This window comes from Paroedura picta, chromosome 14 (assembly GCF_049243985.1).
Source record: "Paroedura picta isolate Pp20150507F chromosome 14, Ppicta_v3.0, whole genome shotgun sequence".
NCBI classification, from domain to species: domain Eukaryota; kingdom Metazoa; phylum Chordata; class Lepidosauria; order Squamata; family Gekkonidae; genus Paroedura; species Paroedura picta.
Genome location: NC_135382.1, coordinates 1,433,487 through 1,449,984, shown reverse-complemented (window position 1 = coordinate 1,449,984; position 16,498 = coordinate 1,433,487). Strand labels below are relative to the sequence as shown.

Here is a 16,498-nt window from a genome sequence, read left to right as displayed (position 1 = left end):
AAGAATCCTTGAGCATCTGCAAAACTCCATAACAGTGTTCTTGAGGCCCCATTAGTTTACAGAACTCAATCACAGGGGAACTAAGGTTCTCTGGATTGGGACATTTTGAAGATGACACTCATAAGACAACCAACCAGATACAGACATTACTAAGAGGTGAGGCTGATTACTGTTCAGAATGGATAGGGTGACACCCAGTGGTCTGAATCTGCCTTTTGACTACACTTCTTCTCTCTGAAAGGCTGATATAGCTGTAAATAGTGTTGTGTGCAGCGGCGTCCAAATCGGCTGTCCCAGGCCGACACAGCCAGCCTGCGTGTGTGCGCCGAGTTGCACACCGGTGCCCGCGCCCCCCCTCCCCCCTCACGGCACGGCGCTGGCTGTGTCGGCCTGCAACGGCTCATTCGGATGCCTCCTCCGCTCACAAATGACTAATGAATTGTTATTAGGTGATTTACTTAGTTAGATAGATAGAGACAAAGCAGATCTTGTTTGTAAACTGCAAAAGAGCATTTATGGTCTCAAACATTCAACCAGAGCCTGGAACATGAAACTCAAGGACATGTTGCTACAAGCAGACTTTAAAAGAAGTGAAGATAAGGCGTGCCTTTACACCAAATACAAGAATGGGAAATGGACTTGCATGCTGATTTATGCTGAGGATCTGATTTTGGCTTCTGAAAATCCAGGTGACAGCAAGTAGATTGGGCATCATCTAGGAAGTTGAGATAAAGAATCTTGAACAAATAAACCACTACTTAGGAATTCAAGTACAAAAAAGTTTCTTCATCCACCATGAGCAGAGAATTAAATCTTCAGGAATCCAGTCATGCATCTACACCTAGGAGTGTCAACTACACAAACCAAACAGATGGGAGTGAACTACTAACAGGCAACATGAGATAGCGTCCAGCCTTAGGTCAGCTCCTACACTTACCCACACTGTCTAGACCTGACCTTCCGACTGCAGTTGGTCGCTTATGCAGAAGAGCAGAGCAGCCCACCATTACAGACTGGAATGCGCTTAAGAGAGTGACCAGATATTTGGAGATTGAGCTTAAACTACCAGCAAGTCGCTACCCCGAACTTGGGATTTTGACTGGCGCTGATTGGGCCAGCAACCTCACAGACAGGAAGTCATCTAGTGGTTTCCTGACCTTTTATGGCAACGGCATCATAGGCCGGGCCAGCGCCAAGCAAGAGACTGTGGCAACATCTACATCAGATGCCGAATATGGATGTGTCTGAGAGCCACAATGGATCTGTCAACGACTGAAGGACTCGGGCAGATGTACCACTGTCCAGAGCATTGCATGAAGACGACAGAGCCCGTATTCCCATGTCCAAGCGAGAAGACGCACAGAAACACACCGCGCATCTTGACGTGATGTGCCACCTACTACACAACAGGCAGAAAGCCGGAACCAGTGAGGGGATTTGCTGCACACTGGAAGACACGCTAGCAGGCCTGACGACGAAGCCACTTCCTGAGCCCAGATTCACAGAAGTCAGAAGAACCTTGTAATCTCAGTCGGGGAGTCAAGAGGGTGTGTTGGAAGCAGCTCTCTGTGTGACGTCTGTGTGATATGCCGCTTTTCTCTACCCGAAGGAGTCTCAAAGGGGCTTCCAGTCGCCTTCCCTTTCCTCTCCCCACAACAGACACCCTGTGAGGGAGGGGAGGCTGAGAGAGCCCTGAGATTACTAAAGGAGAAGAAGGAGAGTCGGTTCTTATATGCTGCTTTTCTCTACCCGAAGGAGTCTCAAAGGGGCTTCCAGTCGCCTTCCCTTTCCTCTCCCCACAACAGACACCCTGTGAGGGAGGGGAGGCTGAGAGAGCCCTGAGATTACTAAAGGAGAAGAAGGAGAGTCGGTTATTATATGCCGCTTTTCTCTACCCGAAGGAGTCTCATAGGGGCTTCCAGTCGCCTTCCCTTTCCTCTCCCCACAACAGACACCCTGTGAGGGAGGGGAGGCTGAGAGAGCCCTGAGATTACTAAAGGAGAAGAAGGAGAGTCGGTTCTTATATGCCGCTTTTCTCTACCCGAAGGAGTCTCAAAGGGGCTTCCAGTTGCCTTCCCTTTCCTCTCCCCACAACAGACACCCTGTGAGGGAGGGGAGGCTGAGAGAGCCCTGAGATTACTAAAGGAGAAGAAGGAGAGTCGGTTCTTATATGCCGCTTTTCTCTACCCGAAGGAGTCTCATAGGGGCTTCCAGTCGCCTTCCCTTTCCTCTCCCCACAACAGACACCCTGTGAGGGAGGGGAGGCTGAGAGAGCCCTGAGATTACTAAAGGAGAAGAAGGAGAGTCGGTTCTTATATGCCGCTTTTCTCTACCCGAAGGAGTCTCAAAGAGGCTTCCAGTCGCCTTCCCTTTCCTCTCCCCACAACAGACACCCTGTGAGGGAGGGGAGGCTGAGAGAGCCCTGAGATTACTAAAGGAGAAGAAGGAGAGTCGGTTCTTATATGCCGCTTTTCTCTACCCGAAGGAGTCTCAAAGGGGCTTCCAGTTGCCTTCCCTTTCCTCTCCCCACAACAGACACCCTGTGAGGGAGGGGAGGCTGAGAGAGCCCTGAGATTACTAAAGGAGAAGAAGGAGAGTCGGTTCTTATATGCCGCTTTTCTCTACCCGAAGGAGTCTCATAGGGGCTTCCAGTCGCCTTCCCTTTCCTCTCCCCACAACAGACACCCTGTGAGGGAGGGGAGCCTGAGAGAGCCCTGAGATTACTAAAGGAGAAGAAGGAGAGTCGGTTCTTATATGCCGCTTTTCTCTACCCGAAGGAGTCTCAAAGAGGCTTCCAGTCGCCTTCCCTTTCCTCTCCCCACAACAGACACCCTGTGAGGGAGGGGAGCCTGAGAGAGCCCTGAGATTACTAAAGGAGAAGAAGAAGAGTCGGTTCTTATATGCTGCTTTTCTCTACCCGAAGGAGTCTCAAAGGGGCTTCCAGTCGCCTTCCCTTTCCTCTCCCCACAACAGACACCCTGTGAGGGAGGGGAGCCTGAGAGAGCCCTGAGATTTCTGAAAAAGAGTTGGTTCTTAGATGCCGCTTTTCTCTACCCGAAGGAGTCCTCAAAGTGGCTTACAATCCCCTTCCCTTTCCTCTCCCCACAACAGACACCCTGTGAGGGAGGGGAGCCTGAGAGAGCCCTGAGATTTCTGAAGAAGAAGAAGAAGAAGAAGAAGAAGAAGAAGAAGAAGAAGAAGAAGAAGAGATGGTTCTTAGATGCCACTTTTCTCTACCCGAAGGAGTCTCAGAGTGGCTTCCATTCGCCTTCCCTTCCACTCCCCATCACACTCCCCTGTGAGGGAGGGGAGGCTGAGAGAGCCCTGAGATTACGGTTTGGTCAGAACAGGTTTATCAGGTCTGTGGTGAGCCAAAGGTCACCCAGCAGGCTGCATGTAGGGAAGGAGCGGGGAATCAAACCCTAGCCACTACACCACGCTGACACCATGCTTCTTGGTTTTAAAGTTCGGCATTGTACCCCAGACCATTTCCAGTGTCTGCATTTGCCATCTGTTTGCCCCCAATTTGATTACCATATTTGTCTCTGCACTGAAGCTGAGGGTCAGGAAGTGGAAACTTCCCGGCAGCCTTTTCCCCCTATTCCTTGTCATAGAGTTGGAAGCGACCTCCTGGGTCATGTAGAAGAAGAAGAAGAAGAAGAGCTGGTTCTTATATGCCGCTTTTCCCTACCCGAAGGAGGCTCAAAGCGGCTTACAGTCACCTTCCCATTCCTCTCCCCACAACAGACACCCTGTGGGGTGGGTGAGGCTGAGAGAGCCCTGATATCACTGCTCGGTCAGAACAGTTTTATCAGTGCCGTGGTGAGCCCAAGGTCACCCAGCTGGCTGCATGTGGGGGAGCACAGAATCGATCCTGGCATGCCAGATTAGAAGTCCGCACTCCTAACCACTACACCAAACTGGCTCTCTAACCCCCTGCACTGTACAGGACACTCACATCCCAATTGCTCATCCACTGTCACCTGACACCCCCTTGAACCTTCACAGAATCAGCCTCTCCGTCAGATGGCTGTCCAGCCTCTGTTTCAAAATCTCCAAAGATGGAGAACCCACCACCTCCCGAGGAAGCCTGTTCAGCTGAGAAACCGCTCTAACTGTCAGGAGCTTCTTCCGGATGTTTAGACGGAATTTCTTTTGAATTAATATCATCTCATTTGTTCTGGTCTGTCCCTCTGGGGCAAGAGAGAACAATTCTGCTCCATCCTCCATATGGTACCCTTTTAAATACTAGAAGATGGTTATCAGTTCGTCTCCTCTCTAGCCTAAACAGACCAAGCTACCCCAACCTTTCCTCATACGTCTTGAGCTCCAAACCCCTCACCGTCTTTGTTGCCCTCCTCTGGATATGCTCCATTTTGTCAACATTCCTCTTCAATTGGGGTGCCCAAAACTGAACTCAGTACTCCAAGTGAGGCCGAACCAGAGCAGAGCAAAGCGGTACCATCACCTCCCATGATCTGGACACGATACTCTGTTTGATACAGCCCAAAATCCCATTTGGCTTCTTAGCCACCAAGTCACACTGCTGACTCATGTTCAGTATATGGTCTAAAGACTCCTAGATCCTTTTCGCACATGCTACTGCCAAGATAAGTCTCCCCCATCTTATATTGGTGTATTTGGTTTTTCCTACCTAAATGCCCATTCAAGGATAGCTGCCTTGTCGTGGCAAGGGGGCTTGCGTAGCTCAGAGAAGCTATGAGCTATGCCGTGCAGCAGTGGTCCCCAACCTGCGGGCCGCGGCCCGGCGCCGGGCCGCAAAGGCCATGGCACCGGGCCGCGGCTCCCTCTCCCCGCCCCCCCCACCGCAGTAAAAAACTTCCCAGGCCGCAAGCTTGCGGCCCGGGAAGCTTCTTACTGCGGGGAGGGCGGGGAGAGGGAATCAGGGCCGGGCCGTGCCCGTGCAGGCCGCGCCCGCACGGCCCGATCCATGGGTGCGGCCCGCAGGCGCGGCCCGATCAGCGGGCGCGGCCCGATCAGCAGGCGCGGCCCGCGGGCGCGGCCCAATGCGTAGGCGTGGCCCGCGCGGGCACAGCCCCCGCGGGCGCAGCCCCCGCGGGCGCGGCCCCCGCGGGCGCGGCCCGATGCCCTGCCGGTCCCCAGCCTAATAAAGGTTGGGGACCACTGCCGTGCAGGGCCACCCAAGATGGACAGGTCATAGCTGAGAGCTCTGACAAAAGGTGATCCACTGGAGAAGGAAATGGCAAACCACTCCAGTATCTTTGCCATGAAAACCCAATGGACAAGTTCAAAAGGCAAAACGATATGACGCCGGAAGATGAGCACCTCAGGTCGGAAGGTGTCCAATATGCTACTGGGGATGAGCAGACGGCTAGTACGAGTAGCGGGGAGGGGAGGGGAGGGGAGGGGAGAGAACAGCTGCCTGGTCCCTCTTCTGCCGCACCATTGATCAGTGGCAACCTGTTTTCTAAAGCTCTTCTGGGCCACACCCACAGCAGGACTGCATGCTCCATGCACAAGTGCACCTTGGCCTTGGGGGGGGGGGGGAGGCTGCATGCTCCGCAGGCCCCTCCCGTTGGAGAAGCCATCCACTGTGAACTCACCGGAGTAACAAGGCCCCCTCGCGACGAGAGTGATCTCTCTCTGGTGCTTGCAGGCAGCTCTGCGCAGGAAGCACTCGTTCTGGTACGTGTCTCCGTTTGAGCCACAGACAGGAATATAATTTGTGTGGCACTGAGGGGGAGGGGGAGAGAGGAGAAGGGGGGAATAAATCAGTTATGCGATACCCTTTTGAACTGCCGCAGCTCAGGAGAAACGAGAGAGTGGGATTTGGGGGCTGGCAGCTTCCTCCCATTGGCCCACTCCGTTCTCCCGCAAAACCCACCCGCAGCAAGCTAGGAATGCGCACAGCTGCCTGGGACCCCTCCCTGCTTGGCAGAACGTGGCAGAACTCTGCACAATAAGCTCTCAGTCACAGGCCAAAATGCCCAAAGTCTGGGTCAAGTGGCACTTCAAAACCGACAAGGCCGAGGTTTTCGTATCCACTTTGAATAAAACTTTGTTGGCCTTAAAGGTGTCCCTGGACTCAAAGAACCTCCAGGCTCCGTCTCAGCGTTCCTGAGTGCGTGACCCCCAAGGGGCAAGGCAACGACCCTCTTCTGTGCCTGCGCTGAGCATTTGTACAGCAGGAACGTTACTGTGAAGACTTTTCCCACCACTGAGGGTCACGGGGTGAAACCCTTTCCTTGAAGCGACTGAGGCAGAGGCAGGATTTGGACTAAGGCTCACCAGCTCTCACTCCAGCTCTTTAACCAATGAGCCAGGCTCTCGAGAACAGAGTGACATATAAAGCAAAGCAGGAAAAGGTAAGCTTTTGGGCCCAAGCGCCAACAGAATGGCAAACTATAGCTGTGAAGATGCTGGTGCACCAGCAAGCAAAAGGTCTGTGTGGGGTAGACAGGGGGTCCTTAGCCAGATGCACTGCTGTGTCCCAGGGACTTGCCCCACTCACTCGAGCACAGGAAATCGGTCTGGCCTGCTCCGTTCTGCAGGTGTGCCAGGGGTTGCCTGCCTCATTCTCACTCAGTGTTAGTTTGGGGGGAAGCTGGAAACAGTAAGAGACTCTCCAAAACCTGCGAGAGTGGAGGTCATGCCCTTCCCCGGTGTCACTGCAGAGAGGACAGGTGACGGGTGGGTTCATTTGCCAGTTTATGCCCAGCATGGCCCAATATCAGCAGAAACAGGTAACGTGAGGCAAAATGGTTCAAATACTCCTTGACTATCTTGAAAACATCTGTGACATTCTCATGCTCTTGGGCATTCTGGTTTTAGAAGGGTGGGAAAAGCCAGGTGTGGTCAGCACCTATTGGCTAGTGCACATCTATGGACAAATGGCATGTGGAGGAGGGGAAAGAAAGCAGTACGTGGAAATGGAAGAAGAGGCCCAAGGCTGATCGCTGATCCAGAGTGTGCCTGGGAAGATGACCTTGTGCACAGGGCAACTGGCAAACCCTCCTGTGGACACCACCTGTGAGTGGAAACTGGCATCTGTTTTCAGTCTGCTCCTGCATTCAGCCTCTGAAACACGGGCTCCACTGGATTATATAAACGCTTGCTTAGGGCAGTCAAAAGCTCAGATTGACACATTTATCAGCATAGCTCAATATCTCTGAATACAGCAGCTGACAAATGTGAAAAATCCTTACCTGGAATTGGCATGCACACTTCAAACTCTCTCCTTCTTCCTTACAAACACCCCCATATTTACACGATGATTCATCGCATACTCTTGCATCTGATTCTTTTACGTTTAATTCTGCATGGGAAAGAGAAACAGAAGGGAGAGGAGATTGTACAGAAAGCACTTTAACATTGTCAGGCCACGGCAGGAACAAGGACCGCTTTCTGCTGACACAGCAAAGGACAGCATGCAAAATACAGCCATGGCAGCACTTGGGAAAGCAGCCACTGGAGTCTTGACTCTTTCTCCCCACTGGCCATCTGTCTTCCAAAATCTGCCTTCCCTGAAGCTGCTTTTCTATCCTCCAGGGGCCTAAGTACACAGATACCCCTGGGATCATGGCGGAGGGAGGGAGGGAGGGAGGGAGGGAGGGAGGAAGGAAGGAAGGAGGGAAGGAAGGAAGGAAGGGAGGGAGGGAGGGAGGGAGGGAGGAGGGAAGGAAGGAAGGAAGGAAGGAGGGAGGGAGGGAGGGAGGGAGGGAGGGAGGGAGGGAGGGAGGGAGGGAGGGAGGAGGGAAGGAAGGAAGGAAGGGAGGAAGGGAGGGAGGGAGGGAGGGAGGGAGGGAGGGAGGAAGGAAGGAGGGAAGGAAGGGAGGGAGGGAGGGAGGGAGGGAGGGAGGGAGGGAGGAGGGAAGGAAGGAAGGAAGGGAGGAAGGGAGGGAGGGAGGGAGGGAGGGAGGAAGGGAGGAAGGGAGGGAGGGAGGGAGGGAGGGAGGGAGGGAGGGAGGGAGGGAGGGAGGAAGGAAGGAAGGAAGGAAGGAAGGAAGGAAGGAAGGAAGGAAGGAAGGAAGGAAGGAAGGAAGGAGAAGGAAGGAGAAGGAAGGAAGGAAGGAAGGAAGGAAGGAGAAGGAAGGAAGGAAGGAAGGAAGGAGAAGGAAGGAAGGAAGGAGAAGGAAGGAAGGAAGGAAGGAAGGAAGGAAGGAAGGAAGGAAGGAAGGAAGGAAGGAGGGAAGGAGAAGGAAGGAAGGAAGGAAGGAAGGAAGGAAGGAAGGAAGGAAGGAAGGAAGGAAGGAAGGAAGGAAGGAGGGAAGGAAGGAAGGAAGGAAGGAGAAGGAAGGAAGGAAGGAAGGAAGGAAGGAAGGAAGGAAGGAAGGAAGGAAGGATGGAAGGAGAAGGAAGGAAGGAAGGAAGGAAGGAAGGAAGGAAGGAAGGAAGGATGGAAGGAGAAGGAAGGAAGGAAGGAAGGAAGGAAGGAAGGAAGGAAGGATGGAAGGAAGGAAGGAAGGAAGGAAGGAAGGAAGGAAGGAAGGAAGGAGAAGGAAGGAAGGAGAAGGAAGGAAGGAAGGAAGGGAAGGAAGGAAGGAAGGAAGGAAGGAAGGAGAAGGAAGGAAGGAGAAGGAAGGAAGGAAGGAAGGAAGGAAGGAAGGAAGGAAGGAAGGAAGGAAGGAAGGAAGGAAGGAAGGAAGGAAGGAAGGAGAAGGAAGGAAGGAAGGAAGGAAGGAAGGAAGGAAGGAAGGAAGGAAGGAAGGAGAAGGAAGGAAGGAAGGAAGGAAGGAAGGAAGGAAGGATGGAAGGAGAAGGAAGGAAGGAAGGAAGGAAGGAAGGAAGGAAGGAAGGAAGGAAGGAAGGAAGGAAGGAAGGATGGAAGGAGAAGGAAGGAAGGAAGGAAGGAAGGAAGGATGGAAGGAGAAGGAAGGAAGGAAGGAAGGAAGGAAGGAAGGAAGGAAGGAAGGAAGGATGGAAGGAAGGAAGGAAGGAAGGAAGGAAGGAAGGAAGGAAGGAAGGAAGGAAGGAAGGAAGGAGAAGGAAGGAAGGAGAAGGAAGGAAGGAAGGAAGGAAGGGAAGGAAGGAAGGAAGGAAGGAAGGAAGGAGAAGGAAGGAAGGAGAAGGAAGGAAGGAAGGAAGGAAGGAAGGAAGGAAGGAAGGAAGGAGAAGGAAGGAAGGAAGGAAGGAAGGAAGGAAGGAAGGAGAAGGAAGGAAGGAGAAGGAAGGAAGGAAGGAAGGAAGGAAGGAAGGAAGGAAGGAAGGAAGGAAGGAAGGAAGGAAGGAAGGAAGGAAGGAAGGAGAAGGAAGGAAGGAAGGAAGGAAGGAAGGAAGGAGAAGGAAGGAAGGAAGGAAGGAAGGAAGGAGAAGGAAGGAAGGAAGGAAGGAAGGATGGAAGGAAGGAAGGAAGGAAGGAAGGAAGGAAGGAAGGAAGGAAGGAAGGAAGGAAGGAGAAGGAAGGAAGGAAGGAAGGAAGGAAGGAAGGAAGGAAGGAAGGAAGGAAGGAAGGAAGGAAGGAAGGAAGGAAGGAAGGAAGGAGAAGGAAGGAAGGAAGGAAGGAAGGAAGGAAGGAAGGAAGGAAGGAAGGAAGGAAGGAAGGAAGGAGAAGGAAGGAAGGAAGGAAGGAAGGAAGGAAGGAAGGAAGGAAGGCAAGGCACTCTGGATTGAGGAAAAAAGAGATTGAGCCTCGCCTTCTTCTCCCTTCTCCTCCTGCTCTTCTCCCTCAGTTTTCCAAAGTTATTTTCCATCAAAAAGTGCTCACAGCTATTGCCAATAAGAAAGAACTGGAAAGATAGAGAGGGCAAGTCTTCACCTCCTGGAAGAGGAAGACAAACTAGAACACCCCAGCAAGACTTAAAGCAATCGCTTTGTGATGTGGTCGGTAGTTAAAAGCAGGAATTAAGCAACTGAGACCTGCCCTTTTTGAGGAACAGCATCCAGCTAAAGGAGCAAGTTAGCAAACTACTCCCCCCAAGCCTCCTTCCCAGCACCTTTGAAGAGGTGGAAATCAGACCTGGCAAAATCTTCCTGTGAGATGAACAGAGGCCGCCACAATTCCTGAGTGCAACAAGCTCATGTCTAATTTGTTCCCAAGAGTACTCCCAGTAGACATCGGATACCAAAACTAGGTACCTTATTGGGAAGAGAATTAAGTTGGAACACCAGTTTAGCCATCTTGAATTCTTTAAAAAACACAGGCTGTTCTGTTTCCCACTTTTCACAAGCCACTTCCCAGGGGTAGAGGTCCTCCTCAAGGTTCTACTGATGGGTCCCATGGAAACATCTTCCCTGCTCAGGGTCATGCCAATCCCCACTTTGGGGTCCGGAAGGAAGGAATTCTCCTCCTGGTGAGACTGGCCAGGGACCCTGGAGGGTTTTCGCCTTCTTTAGTCTAGACACAGCACAGGGATTCCTGGGGGACGGTAGTGACTGTGAATTTCTCGCACTCTTCAGGGAGTTGGATTAGATGATTCTTGAGGTCCCTCCCAGCTCTAGGTCCCCATGCTTGTGTGTTTCCTCCGCTCTCCAGTTACTGCCCTGTCCTCCCTCCCTAAATCCCAAGGACTAACAATGGTCCGTTAATTGTGATTCCATAGAGACGAACCCTAGGTAGACCTATACAGAAGGAAGCCCATGTTATTCAAGGGGCTTACTCGCAAGGAAGGGTTTGTAGGCAACCCTAAGATGCCATCACTGGTGATCGGGGCCACCCCTCCAGAAACAGACATCACACAAAAGATTGCACCCTACACATAGTTAATAACTGGACAGGGCAGCTGTGAGACGCTGAAACTAGCGATCGGGGCCATCCCTCCAGAAATACATAAATCCACCAACAGCAAAATGGAAACCAATTGTACATCAAGCAGAAAACCAGGGGTTGGGAAAGTGCTCTAGCAAACAGGAGAAAGAAAGCAGAGAAACCCAAAAGCAACCAACGGGAAACCCAAAGGGAAACAGAGTGGTTGGAAAGAAAACCAGTCCCCAAGCACAGATATCCCACATACACCCGGTATAACTGAGGGGGAGACAGCAGGGGTCCAAGAGAGTCAGGAATCCCAATAAGAAGGGGAAGAGGCAGAGACAGCAGTGGGAGGAGGTGGGACAAGATGAGCGATCCAAGATACAGGTATTGTGTTCCACACAACCCCACCTCCCTGTAAAATATAAAAAACCCTGAAGCCACCACCCCCACATGGTGGAACCTGTCTACCATTGCTGCGTTTCCCAGGGAGACACAATTCAGCAGGGGACCACATGCCCCACGGAAATTTGCACTGGCAGGGGCCCAGTGTGGCTGCTGCCATGCAGAATCAGCCTAAGAGGGATTTTCAATTGGGGGCATTGTGATTTAAGGCAGCTAAATCTTATAACTATGAAACTGGGCCACAGTTGCCTGTGGTTTCTGAACCTGAAAAGATCTTTTTTTCTATGTGGTCCCCCAGCTCATGACTGATTGCTCTTTCTAGCGTTCTGCTACACAGAGGTGCCGGGACCTGCTCCTAGCAGAGATGGCCACTGAAGTCACGGAAAACGAGTCTTCACAGGGACTCCCTCTTCACAAACTGCGTTTGTCATTTCCAACATGCTCTTAACAGAGTAGCCTTGTGGTTTTTTCCTCACATCGAAATGTTTTATTGGCAACTTAAATCGGCAAAAGGCCATTTAAATCCCTTACTCTGGCCGAGAGGGAATCGTTGCTCTTGATTCTGGCCTCGTGTTTCTCTGAAAGCCCAGGGCACAGATCCCCGCTGGGGACTCCATTCTCCCGCTCATATTCCCAGCAGAGACATCTCTCTAAGGAAGAGCCAGCGATAGCCTTTCTAGTGAAACCTTGGAGCACAATGTTATATCGTTTTTGTCATCTTTATCAGGAAATAGCATTTGTATTTTATTAATCCTAAAAATCTTCATAAAAATGAATCTGCTCCTATTGAGCTTACAATCCACGAGTACCCCAAGATCACCCTGCTCCCCAGAAGAGTCTCTGCCACCCAGGATGCTGCTTCTCGTGTCTGTGACCCAGACGGAGAACTCCACACTTCTTATCGAATTGCATCTTGTTCTAATTTGCCCACTTTCCCAGCATGTCCAGATCTTCTGGAGTGTTCTCTGCTCCTCCCAACTTGACATCATCAGGAGAGTTAATGAGGAGTCCCTCCACCCCCTCATCCAGATCACGGATAAAAATGTTGAAAAGTGGATCTGGATTGAAGCAATATATATATACGGACAGAGAAGGCGGTGTGCCTCTCCCGTTTCCCCATTCTCCAATCAAGACGCCTGATCCCAAAGAAAACTTTACTGTTTACAAGATTTGGCGAAGCTGTGGTGACCTGGCTGCAAGCCGTCTTTTCATGCACCAAACTTAAAAAGCTTTTATAACCCTCTGCCTAAAGAAAGCAATTTCTTACTTTTGGTGGGACAGATCTAAGACGATGGAGGACAGTTCGGGAGCGCCCTCAGCAGGCAGGTTTATGAATCTGCTAGCCTTTGGAGTTCTTTAAAAAGGTGTATTTTTCTGGCATTTTTTAAAATGTTCCATGCTGGCCCTCTCTGAAGAAAAGACTGTCTGCCAAGTTTCTAAGTGCAAGCAGCGGAGAGACGTTCTTGAACCGGCTCGTTTGAGAGCCCCGGCGTTCCAAGAAGCAGGAGGACTTATCTTTGGGGGAAGCCGGTCTAGCTGGCTCAGAAGGAAACAGCCTTACTGAATGACTCAAATGTGGTTCTGGGAAAGTTTGGATCCAGTTACCCCTTTTTCTGGTCTCAGGTGAAGGGAAGCACTGAGTTGCTGTACAGGAGCAAGGCATCCTAACAGGCATCATCATCATCATCATCATCATCATCATCATCATCATCATCAATCATCATCATCATTTAGATTTATTACTCGCCTCTCCCCGGAGGCTTGAGACGAGTCACAACGTATAAAACCCCCAATAAAAACCATACAATAAAACCCATAAATAACAACAAACACAGATATTACTTATAATAAGGCAAGATGGGGCGAAAAAGGAAACATACCTTTACCTGCACAACCCCTAGATCCCCTTTTCTAGGGGGGACGGAGGGCACTGTGGGTATTTGCTCCCGCGCCTAGTTTATTCCCCTAAGGAGGAGAGGCCAGCTGCTGATTTGGAGCCCTTTGCAAACGACAGGACCTGAACAGTCCCGCCGGGCCTGCAGAAGGGAGCTCCTCCGCCGGGCTCTGGGCTGAGGCCGACCTGACCCACCGCTTCCCACGGGGCCCGAGACCTCCCTCCCACAACACTCATGACAGATCCGCCCAACCCACCGGGCCTGAGTACGAGTTAATCAATGTTTATTATGATCATTATACTGTTATTGTTACTGCTGTTACCACAGTATTATAAACGGAGTTAACTGTATTGTTCCCGCTTCTTGTAAACTGCCCTGAGCCTTAGCAGCCTGGAGAAGAAACTGGGATGCTTTAAAGGCCTAGAAACGGAACTGGACAACTGAACGGTTTGCCAGAGCTGAAGTGCTGAAGCTGCTGGGAAGAAAGCCGGCCTACAGGCCCGCTTGACTCGAGTGGGATGCTTCACGTGCCCAGCGCCTTCTGGAAGCAGCAGGGGCCTCCCTGCAGCGGTTCAAGTGATGCAACGATACAGTTTGTGGGATGATTTGTGACTCTGGATACATGGAAGAGCTCATCTCCAAGAGAAGAGACAGAAGAACAACAGGCGCTGCTAGGAGGGGAAAGGGGATCTGGGGATTGAGCTGAGGAGAAGTACAAGTCAGATAGCGTGGGGTTAGGTAGCAGCAAGAAGCAGCAGTGGAAGTATAAAGTTTAAAGGAAGAATTCGCTAGGGTGGGGCTATGTGGCGAAGCCCAAAGGTTGATTAGGCTGAGATCTGACTTGAGAGTTAGTTCTTAGGAAGGCTCAGCTTAGGGCTAAGCTCAAAAGAAGTAGGAGATTTATGATAGGTAAGAATCACCAAAAAAGTGGGTTTACTTATAGACATATTTTTAGATTGTCTAGAAATTTCTATGGCTGGAATCAGAAGAAAAGATGGAAGGAGCCTAAGGAAGCAAGGTGGCCCCATAAGCCGTTGTCAAATGATTTGAGGAATAAAAAAGAGGCATTTAAGAAATGGAAGGAAGGCCTTATTACCAAGAACGACTATAAACAGATAACTAATAATTTTAGGGGGAGTGATAGAAAAGCTAAAGCTCAATATGAGCTTAGGCTAGCAAGAAGTGCTAAAAATAACAAAAAAGGCTTCTTTAGTTATATTTCAAGCAAGAAAAAGAATAGGGACACCATAGGACCACTGCGAGGACAAGAAAGTGAAATTTTCAGGGCTGAACTGCTTAACTCCTATTTCTCCTCCGTCTTCTCTTGTGAGGAAAATGGTGCTCAATGTGGCAAAAACATAACAGAACATGGGGGACGGGAATGGTGGCCTAGGATCACTGTTGGAACAGTCCACAAACACCTAGTTTCCTTAAATGAAACGAAGTCTTCTGGGCCAGATGAACTGCATCCAAGGGTACTGAAAGAACTTGCAGGTATCATCTCTGAACCTCTGTCCATTATTTTTGACACTTCTTGGAGAACAGGTGAGGTGCCAGACGATTGGAAGCAGGCAAATGTTGTCCCCATCTTCAAGAAAGGGGAAAAGGAGGATCCAGGTAACTACTGACCTGATATCTGAAGCTGGCAAAATTTTGGAACACATCATCAAACACTCAGTTGGTAAAATGCAGTATGGCTCCTAATACTGTCAGGTGGATCAATGACTGGTTGACAGATCATACCCAAAGGGTACTTGTTAATGGTTCAGCATCTTCTTAGAAAAGAGTGACAAGTGGAGTACCCCAAGGATCTGTCCTGGGGCCTGTGTTGTTCAACATATTTATAAATGATTTGGATGAGGGATTAGAGGGGATACTTATTAAATTTGCAGACGATACTAAATCGGGAGGGGTAGCAAACACAGCAGAAGACATAATCTGTAAAGCGCCGTGAGCCCAAGGGGAACGGTGGCACATAAATAAATAAATAAATAAATAAATAAATAAATAAATAAATAAATAAATAAATAAATAAATAAATAAATAAATAAATAAATAAATAAATAAATAAATAAATTAATTAATTAATTAATTAATTAATTACAGGATGATCCTGATAGGCTCAAGAATGTGCAAAAAGGATCTAGGAGTCTTAGTAGACCATACATTGAACATGAATCAACAGTGTGACTCAGTGGCTAAAAAGGCAAATGGGATTTTGGGATGTATCAAACGGAGTATCGTGTCCAGATCATGGGAGGTGATGGTACCGCTTTACTCTGCTCTGGTTCGGCCTCACTTGAAGTCCTGTGTTCAGTTTTGGGCACCACGGTTGAAGAGGGATGTTGACAAACTGGAATGTGTCCAGAGGAGAGGCACAAAGATGGTGAGGGTTTGGAGACCAAGACGTATGAGGAAATGTAGGAGAGCTTGGTCTGTTTAGCCTGGAGAGGAGATGACTGAGAGGGGATTCCATGTAAACCGCCCAGAGCTATAAAGAATGGGTGGTATAAAAATCCAAATAAATAAATAAATCTGATAACCATCTTCAAGTTTTTAAAATGGTGCCATACAGAGGTTGTTCTCTCTTGCCCCAGACGGAAGACCAGAACTAGTGGGATAAACATCTGGGAGAAGTTCCCGACAGAGCGGTTTCTCAGTGGAAGGGCTTCCTCGGGTGGTGGTGGGTTCTTCATCTTTGGAAATTTTTAAACAGAGGCTGGATAGCCATCTGATGGAGAGGCTGATTCTGTGAAGGCTCAAGGGGGTGGCAGGTGACAGGGAATGAGTGATAAGGTTGTGAGTGACCTGCAGGAGGTTGGATAGTGCAGGGGGTTGGACTTGATGATCCAGGAGGTCCCTTCCAACTCTATTATTCTATGACTAGAATCAAAGCCCATTTTATAAAGCAATAAAATGGGCGCAAGAAGGGCTCTTCCTGGACCCCCCTGTCAACTCCTAAAGGTAGAAAAAGGGCAATGTCTGCTCAAGGTAGGGCAGCGGGGCTCAGCAAGTCTACTGGGGCGGTACTTACCAGGGCGAGGACACGCGCGGCGAGAAGGAGGCGAAGAGGGGATCAGGTGGCCATGTTGCGCCACGCGGCCAGCGAGGACTATGTGTGGCGATGGCGGCGTGGCGGAGCGGCCGGCAAGGGCTATTTGCGGCGCTTGCAGTGGAGTGATGGCGCGGCGGAGTCCTTAGAGGCGGTGCGATGCAGAGGTTGGGCGGCGACGTGTGTAGGCGCGGCTTGGCGCGGAGCGGCTGGGCGGCGGCCTCGTGGAGTTGGCAGCCATTTTGCAGCATGCTGGCTGGTGACGGGGAAGAGCAGGGCCAGCGGCATCAGCGGAGAAGCGTTGATGGCAGCCTCATGGAGTCAGCGGCCATTTCGCAGCGTGCTGGTTGGTGGCGGGGGCAGTGAGGAAGAGCGGGGACGGCGGCGTCAGCTGAGAAGCAGCGGTGGCGTTCCGTGGCCGCGGCAGCAGCGGCGAAGGTCGGACAGAGGGCCGGGGACGGGGGAAGTGGTGGCCGCGGT

The 16,498-nt window shown here is 50.8% G+C and overlaps 1 protein-coding gene across 5 annotated transcripts in view; it reads right to left on the bottom strand.

Moving 5' to 3' along the window:
• The window catches only part of TMEFF1 (transmembrane protein with EGF like and two follistatin like domains 1), a 55,471-nt gene that overhangs the window by 25,355 nt on the left and 13,618 nt on the right, over nucleotides 1-16,498 (bottom strand). For 2 of the 5 annotated variants that reach the window (XM_077310856.1, XM_077310854.1), the window contains exons 2-4: nucleotides 9,938-10,056; nucleotides 7,188-7,297; nucleotides 5,586-5,715 (exon numbers count right to left, since the gene is read on the bottom strand). In XM_077310856.1, the coding sequence (XP_077166971.1) occupies nucleotides 5,586-5,715; nucleotides 7,188-7,297; nucleotides 9,938-10,056 (359 nt within the window). Of the gene's footprint in view, nucleotides 1-5,585; nucleotides 5,716-7,187; nucleotides 7,298-9,937; nucleotides 10,242-16,498 lie in introns of those variants that run through there. The other 3 variants (XM_077310858.1, XM_077310857.1, XM_077310855.1) reach the window with 2 other exon arrangements.